General features: G+C 39.5%; 1 protein-coding gene across 1 annotated transcript; it reads right to left on the bottom strand.

The window, feature by feature from the left end:
* Positions 1-2,719: 2,719 nt before the first annotated feature.
* Positions 2,720-8,491, bottom strand: LOC141010108 (alcohol dehydrogenase 1-like). The gene is made up of 9 exons (XM_073482930.1): positions 8,387-8,491; positions 7,272-7,373; positions 6,792-6,933; positions 6,501-6,588; positions 6,056-6,275; positions 5,438-5,698; positions 5,158-5,290; positions 3,286-3,424; positions 2,720-3,178 (listed from the first exon to the last, which is right to left on the bottom strand). Exons 1-9 carry the CDS (start codon positions 8,402-8,404, stop codon positions 3,145-3,147), a joined length of 1,137 nt encoding a protein of 378 aa, XP_073339031.1. The 5' UTR covers positions 8,405-8,491; the 3' UTR covers positions 2,720-3,144.
* Between the last annotated feature and the right edge of the window lie 790 nt (positions 8,492-9,281).

Raw genomic sequence — 9,281 nt, 5'->3', positions numbered from 1 at the left:
TCTCCTGTCATTTCTGATCCAGACACTCCATCCGGCCATGAAGTATATAGGCCACAGGCTATTTCCCTGCCTGACCCTTGGACTTCGGGTTTGATCTGCCCGCCTGCTTTTAATGCAAGTCTGTATGTGACCACGAGTAAACATTAACTTTTACATAACCTACTTGTCAGTCATGCAGTCTGGGTTTAAATCTGGCCAGAAACAACAATGTTGAGAGCGGGGAGAGTGCATCAAAAGTTGCAGGCTAGAAAGCAGAAATAATTAGCTAAAGGACACTTGAACACCCTGCATAGCTGAGAAGAACTGCAGAGTTGAGTTATAATTCATTTCGGTTCATCACTGTGAATGATTATATAAACAAGTAATCATGTGGTCCATTGTTATTACAAAAGTATTGATTATAGCTACCCTACTTTATTGTTAGTAAGCTAAATAGCCAGGCAAGCTTAAGGTTATTCGCTTGAGAAAGAAGAAATCACACAATGACACTACTCTCAAAACTCTTTGTGCACCTATTATGAACAGGCTAACAGGCTCTTACTAATGTCCCATTAACACTACATTTTGAGAAATCCAAAGCTGAGACCTGTTGCAGTTGTACGGAGGATTTAGCCAATGCCTACATTTTATATATCTTCTTGTTCTCTAGTTTAGTATAAATGATAATTCAAGATGTCTATAATACAATTCTGACTTGAAAGTTCAAAGAATGATTTCAGACAACATTCAAAGTTAATTTGATTAGCCTTGAGGTTAGATTTTACAATAATACATTTAGTTACACAGGAAATTCAAGTCACAGCTATTGCTACCTCTGCTTTGCCTTTCCTTTGTGTTTTGCTTGCTGAGTAGGAAAATTAGATTGTAATATGGATTTCAAATTTTTGGTTTTTATTTACAATTTTGTTTGAAGAAAATGCAAGAATAAAATATTTTTTTTATTTAGTTAAATAATAAAAATATGATGTTTTGATTGCTGATATAGCAGCAAATAACTATTTGCTATTTAAAATATATAGTGGAGTGAAGTATAAAACACTGAGACCGATTACGCTTTTTTGTTTTTTCCCTTTCCTTCAGTGTTGTAATTCTTTCTTGAATTCTTCTTTAATGCTTGCCTTTAATTCTGTGACTTTGTGACATCACACTATGTTACCATGTCACTCATTTGGATAATGGAGAATTATTTCTCTGCATTTTACAGCTGAAGAACCCAAGTAAACTGAACTTTCCTATTTTTTATATAAATTACAGTGAAAGTGTGAAGTAACTATATTCTGATTCCAGAGAAAAGCTTTGGTTGGCATCAATACATTTTTTTATTAAATGATGAAAATAACTTTTTTTCTTCAAATGATCCATCCATCCATTATCTGAAACCACTTATCCTTTTCAGGGTCACGGGCAGGCTGGAGCCGATCCCAGCTGACATTGGGTGACAGCGGGGCACACCCCGGATAAGTTGCCAGTTCATCACGGGGCTGACATATAGGGACAAACAACAATTTAGAGTAACTGATTAACCTAACTTTGCATGTCTTTGGATTGTGGGAGGAAGCCAAAGTACCCGGAGAGAACCCACTCAAACACGGGGAGAACATGCAAACTCTGCACAGAAAGATTATGATGATAAATGATGATTATTTAAAGTAAGGCTTACAAGTCCTAACAATTTGTAAGCCTTACTTTACCCAAAGAATATGAATATGTGTTTGTACATTGTTTATTTTGGGATTCTTGGTGTCAGTGTGACCGATCCCTGTGGCCACAATGTCATGATTCAGTGTCTTGTTCATGTTTTTCTTTTATTAGGATATTATGCCCACTGTCATTAGTCAGTGTCTTCTTGTTTTTCCTGTTTTATTTTGATATTATGCCCTCATGTGTTTCTTCTTGCTTTTCAGTTCCTCCTGTGTTTTTTCCATCCCAGTGTTTTTCCGCTCGTTTCCTCACCTGTTCCTCTTCCCTCCTCACTCCACCTGTTCCTGATCCCCTCGTTAGTGTCTCTGTGTATATAGTCTTTGTTCTCCCTCATGTGTTTGTCAGTTCGTTCTGTGATGTTCCCTGTCATTCCCTGTCACTCCGTCATTCCTCTGTGTTCCGTGTCCTGTGTAAATCTGTGAGTTCCATGTTGTTTAATGTTACTCTGTCTTGGTCCGTCTTCCCCTGTGTTGCCTCCTAGCATTTCTTCCCAGTGTTTCCTCGTGCCTTCTGTTTTGGTATGTCTCTGAGTTTGGTTTGAACTTTGCTTTTCTGTTGCACTTTGTTTAAGCTTTTTAGTTGCTACTTTGTTGTTGGTCCTGACTCATTTTTGGTTTCTCCTGGTTGGTATAGATTTCTTATGTTTTGTTTTTTCAGCTTTTATTTTATTAAAGCTCACTTTTGGTTCCCCTCCTGTGTGTTGTCTGCGTTTGGGTCCTCTTCTCCTGTGACAAAGTGTAACACACAATCTGAAATAAAGCACTGTCATCTGATCCGTGCTGAATCCATAATCCTAAGAGTTCAAAGTACATGCTAGTGTTGGATTGTGAATATACTGCGTTGAACATTACATGCTGTAGGTTATTATTTTAGTTGTTGGCAGCTCACTGTGTCAGTGTGACCGTTCAACCTATGAGTGCTAACATTATTGTTTTATGCAAGGCTTTTTTGAATCTGTAGATGGATATGAATGCAGAGGTATGGGGCACCATCACAAAAGAAAACAATACATTTGCAATTTCATTTCAGTTGGACTTTAATAATAATTTCCATGCTGCCTGCCAAGCAGGCAAAACTAAGCTGTTTTGAGTAAATCTGATAGAAAGCTGGTTGACAAGAAGACTTTTCTCATACTAAACACAATGCAATACAGAATGTAAAAACAAGACAGTGTTATTGACACTTCCTGTGAAATACAACACAACAAAACCAGAGCACCAACAAGGAAGCCACACATCCCATTTGCTTATGTGAACACTGCAGATAATCCTCACAATCTGCACATAATTCAGTGAATAGTGTGAAATGTTCAAGGTCATTGACATATATTTTACATAAATGATAGCTCTTTTTATAATTTGCATTGTGTTGTGTTAAGATTCTGTGTGGCATAACTGCAGGTCATTAAATGGTTTTGGCATCATTAAAGCCAACACAGTGGTGTTACTGTGGAGAAACACTCAGGACAGTCCGGATGCTGTGGAACACAAACAACAGAATTGAGAAGACATGCGTTTAATGATTCTTCACCTGTATAACTAGTTAGTAAATCCTCATGGATAAAGTAGAGGAGTGTAAGCTTACCATTTGCCGTGCTTCATCAGTTCGATGGCGTCATTGACCTGGGCTAAGGTCATTTTATGAGTGATGAACTCATCCAGCTTCACCTTCTTGTCCAGGTAGTCTTTCACCATCTGGGGCACACCATCCTTACTCTTAAATCCTGAGTAACAGAGAACACACACATAAGGACATAATAGCAAATAGAGTCCTCTCTTAATAATATTTGTTGGATGATTGCAGAGGTCTGGCCTACAGGCTTTTCGTTACCATCACAGGTCAAAATGGTACAATAATCTGAGGTCTTTAGGTTAACAGGTTAATTTTGAGAAACATATCTGCATATGGTTTCCGTTTGCTGTCAATTTGTAGTTTGAGCATTCACCAGTCACATTTGAGTGGGCTTTGGTTCCATGCACGAACTGATATCGCAATGTTTTGTTCTTGGCACATCATAACTAATGTTGCTCGAGGGCCATCATTGGTTCTGGCAACTTGAGGAATAAGACCAGACAAATGGGAGAAGTTTTTCTTTCAAACATGTGTTTAACGCTGTGAAAAGTGCTTTTTTTAACCAGCTGCATATTTTTTACAAAACCTAACCAAGTATTGCTGTTGTGCAAACCTAAGCTAACAGCAACAGAAAACTGAAAAGAAACAGAAAATAATAAGTTAGCTTGTTCCAATCAGGATATAAATCCCAGTCTCCTCAGTGTGAGTCCTACACTTAATCCACTCAGCCACAGTGGCTTGCACCAGATGTCAACTTTGTTGCTGTTCCTTAAATTGACCGGATGGTCCTGGAACAACATTAATTACGATGTTCAAGGAAAAACACCAATGCAGCAATATCAGATACACCTTGGTTGCATGCAGGTGAACAGTCAATGTGGAGAGGAAAGAGGAGATTGGCTGGAATGCAATATCAGGATCTCTTGGCTATCGATTTAGCTTTTTATTAGCTTTGTTTCTAAATGTATCTGCATTCATATGCATCTTTATAGAGATTAGCTGAAATGTTGTAAATGTTGAAGGAAGAAGTCTTGGCCCGGACATCTATTATCTGGATAACAGATCTGGCTACATCTGGCTACACCGGAAGCACTAAAACATTGGCCGTTGCCCTAAGATACTAAATCGTAATCAGACAATTGCGAAGTGGTTCAGAGATTGCTAATGGGTAATAAATATGAAAATTGCTAATCAGCAAAAAAAAAGAATGCAGGCCTTACTCTGTATGAGCAACGTCTAACCCCCTTTTAATAAGAAGAATATGACTGAGGTGCCTTTCCCAGTCCAACAGAGAGTAAACTAGTATGCTAATCTAAAGCTGGGGCTAGTTAGCCATTTTAGCTAGCAAAAACGTAACCTGAAACAAAGAAATAAATGTTTTCATTAATGTTTATCCACATCCCGGATCTATTTACATGTCATGGCACAGGTAGTACTGGGAAGATGATTTCTGATCTAAGGGATTTATCTTCTGTTAGGCCTTATGGCTGTACTAGCTACTAACTTGCACATATGAGAAATGACTTTGGTTGCCAGTGAACATGAAAAGGATGCAGGCGTTATCCCATAAACCCAGATGAGCTCTTCACACTTTTTACTATCACATAACAATCATAAACTAAGCTCAGTGTCAGCTGATTTAGGTTAACAAATAGGTGCAGACAGAAACAAACAATCAAAAAAACTTGAGGGATAAAGGTTATCATTCTTTGTCCATCACAGTCTCAATGAAAAGTGGCCATTTGCATTCATCTGCATTACACCTCTCTGCCTCCATGTCTTCACTCTTTCCTCTGGTCGGCTCTCGTTATGCAAGACCCACCGTCTTAAAACTGACAACCAATCAAAAATGACCCGTGACATTTGACTGACAGGGGGTCCCACCTCCAAACAAGGAGCCCTTCCATGTGCGTCCAGAGATGAGCTGAATGGGTCGGGCGGCAAAGTCGTGCAGGTCTGTCCAGCCCACCAGCACGCTGACACCCCAACCTTTCACACAAGACTCCAAGGCTCTGCGCTAGATGGAGAAACAGGACAAAGTCAGCTAACTGCTAACTGGTTTCATATCCGTAAAGCCACTGAGAAAATAGGTGCTTTGATAGTGAGATAACATGTCTTTGGGATGACTCTTAAATACAATGCCAAACCCCTCTATCTGCCTCACCATGACTTCCACATTCCCAACACATTCCAGGGAGAAGTCCACTCCTCCGCCAGTCATCTCAGACAGAACTTGGTTGATGGGTTTATTGTGATCCTTGGGATTCACAAATTCATTCGCTCCAAACACTTTGGCCTTCTCAAACTTTTCCGGATTGATGTCAACAGCAATAATCCTCTTGGCTCCTGCATTTTTGCAGCCCATGACTGCAGCCAAACCCACTGCTCCCAGGCCAAACACAGCACATGTGGAGCCAGGTTCCACCTAAAGTAAAACAGACTTTGGCACTTTAGGTTGGACTTCTTAAAGGTCCACTTTGTAAGAAACTTTATTTTTGAGTCTCATTCCCAACATGCAAATTGTGATGCTTTGGTAGTTTGGGTCAGTTGCCATCCAAGAGTGTCAGTATTTACAAGTTGGGATGAGAGACTAAAATCAACTTTCTTTCAGAGTGGACCTTTAGTGCCCTGTACAATAATGAAAGTTGTGCCACATGCAGTTAGTATGTTTTGTTTCAGATGTATGACCTTTTACAAGATGGTGCGGGAGGAATTAATTACAGCAGGTATCAGCCCTTAACAATAACATGTTGGACTATCCCCAACAGTCAGACAAATACACCTTAGCAGTATTGACTGCTGCTCCATATCCTGTGCAGACTCCACACCCGAGGAGACAGACTTTGTCCAGAGGGGCTGCAGGGTCGATCTTAGCCACAGCTATCTGGTTCATCACAGTGTACTCAGAGAAGGTACTGGTTCCCATAAACTGCAGCACCTTCTTGCCCTTACAGGTGAACCTGGACTCTGCACATGCCATCGCATTAGGATTTTCAACAGCCCTGAACAGAGAATTTGTTAAGGTGAAAATACAACCTGAGACAAAATATTGCAATATTCGTTTACATGAGTGATATGCCATGAAATGAAAAGCCAAGGATCAAAACAGGCTGTTCTGTGTCACCATCAGGCATCACCACTGACATAGTAGGTGCTATGACAGTAGAGACACATCGCATAAAATGGATGAATGAAATTCAGAGATGAGAAGAAGTAGATGAGCTCACCATCCTTTCACACACTGGTTGGTCTTAGGACTCTTACAGAAGCGACATTCTCTACACTGGGCGATGAACAAAGGAATCACCTTGTCTCCTGAAATTCAGACACAAAGTTGCCAAATGGTGTCAAACACATATAACAAGTTATAAAACAATATATCAAATGGGCAGCAGGTTTGTTGGCTGAATGGCACCAATATACTTATCTACAATGATTTACACATTACTACATCTATAAGGGGGGGAAAAAAATATGAGTTGTCAGACAAACTGTTGAGGTTGTAATCTTTAACTGACCTGGATGAAACTCAGTGACTCCAGGCCCGACGCTCTCTACGATGCCAGCTCCCTCATGGCCTAGGACTGCTGGGAATCCGTCTTTATTCATACCCTCGAACAGATGATACAGGTCTGTGTGGCAAACCCCGGTTGCCACAATCTGCACCAAAGACAAAAATGGAAACACTGATGCTGCTTTCTTTTGAACAGATAGATGATTGTTTCTCATTCCCAAATTGTCAAATACCGATGCTTTGGGTCGGAATGTCAGGACAAATACCCAAAGCGTTGGTATTTGATGATCTGGAAATGAGAATCTTTCTCCAGAATTGCGTCCTCTACCTTTAAGGCTGCAGTAGCAATTGATGGTTCAACCTGGACCTTTTCACCAAAGTCCTACAACATTTTGCTTAACCTCTTACTGCTACTTACTCACATGTACAGTAAGACATCTCCGTGCATGTGCATGTGTAAGTCTTGAAAGCGGAAATCTCTCACCTTGATGCGGAGCTCGTGGGCCTGGGGTGGGGCTACCTCAATCTCCTCAATCACCAGAGGCTTGTTGGGCTCCCAGGCCACTGCTGCCTTGCACTTGATGACCTAGAGGGCAGCGACACCACATGAAATCTCACATTACTTGATGCCGCAACAGTTAGGATGGGTTTCTGGAAGGGCGTCAAGCCAAGAATCCACTCAAGTAGCATGTGTAAATCAAAAGCATTTATATTGACCTGGTAATATTGACTAGCATCAACTGCCTAGTTGGGTGCTTGGAAAATGTTATTATTCTTTGTGCTAATTTCCAGCAAACACTCATCTAGAGGCACCCGATTGGCTTATATGTCACCAAATGTAGCAAACATTAAACAAATGGGTTTCACCGCTTATTTTTAATAATTACATATTAACAGTTTGCAGTTATTTCCATTTATTCTGAAAAAGCAAAAACTCACATGAAACAGTTTAAAGTTATTTGACAAACTTAGATTTTATTAGAGCAGTATAATTTAATGTTGGGTTGGCACATTAAATATCACTGGGTAAACCACTGAATAAATCAGTTGTCAAATCAGGCAGTTTAAAAGTTTTGGTTATATATTACTCCCGGGACTGACAATGAATTCTTGGGCTTCCACCATTATCTCCTGGCCTACTACTCCCTCATCTTTGCCAATATCAACAGTTGTGCAAAGCTGTCTGGAAAGTTTCAAACTGTGTGCCAAGTCCAAACAGGACATGTAATATTTCACTGACATAGAGGGGACAGAAAAAGAAAGAGATTATTTTATTTTTGTACATTTTATTGCAGTAAAAATGAACTTTCAGTTTGAGGAAAATAAACATGCATGTGCAAAGAGAATTACATTGAAAGCGCTGAAACACGTCAGATGTCAGCTTGGTATCTTACACTCATTAACACTAAACATACACAGAAATGTAAAATGTAGTCAAATATAAAAACACTGAAGGATCTCACAATATTCAAATGAAGTATATTAATCTGAAGTTGTGTTATTTTTTTTATTTTTACAGACTAGACTATGCTTAAAATACACTCATTAAAACATCACAGTTCTTCATAAGATTATTCCCATACTGAATAATGTACCTACCTTTCCAGCTGTTGCCATTTTTGCAGCAAAGATGAGTGACGAAAAATGAGGGGCGAGTTGAGAGAGGAAGAGCTGGTGGACTGGAGTGAGAGGAAGAGAAGACTCAGATTGAGGTTTAAATACTGCTGGAAGAAAAAAAAGTAGTTATGTAAACAGGGAGGCGGCTTTGAATGGCTTTGCTCGGACTTTGATTCTTGGTTAACAACACTTAAATTGAAGCCAACATTTTATTGATAAAACTATAATTTCCAAAACTAGATTCTCTCAGTTTGTGGAGTTACAGATTATATTAAAAAAGGTGTATAGCCATCAAATGTATTCAGACCCCTGTTACAAGATTGCTTTAAAAGGAGCTAGTTGAAAACATGAAGAAGTCAGACAGCATTTAAAACGGACTCATGGAACAAACATTAGCTTAATAAGATATCTAGCTAAAACTATGTGGGGTTTTTTGGATTTTTTTTTTCAACTGATTTGCTGTTGGCTACAGGGGGTCATGGAAATGTCTGTTTCCTCTTGAATATAATAGATCTAGATGGAAGTTGGCTTGTGGTGCTCAAAGCTCCAAAACATTACATTTTCAAAATGTAACAGCATTGTCTCTTTCCAAAACTCATTGTTCAAGAGAATCCACGGCCCTCGTCGTGAGCAGTTTGATGTAGGAACTATTTTATTTATACAAACTACACCTGCATACCATATCACCACACAGAAAGAAAGGTATATCTACTCGTGACAGTGAGGGATGTAAACATTAATGGTGACCTCTGATGAGCTGTAACGTTAACTAGCTTAGTTAGCATACTTAGCTAGCCTCCTGTCATTGATTAGATGAAAAAAATCAGCTAACTTGCATAGCCTACAGGCGTACAGGATGCTGCTGAGAAGTAGAAAA

The sequence above is a fragment of the Pagrus major genome, chromosome 16 (genome assembly GCF_040436345.1).
Source record: "Pagrus major chromosome 16, Pma_NU_1.0".
Classification (NCBI taxonomy): Eukaryota; Metazoa; Chordata; class Actinopteri; order Spariformes; family Sparidae; genus Pagrus; species Pagrus major.
This window is presented reverse-complemented; position numbering and strand designations above follow the sequence as displayed.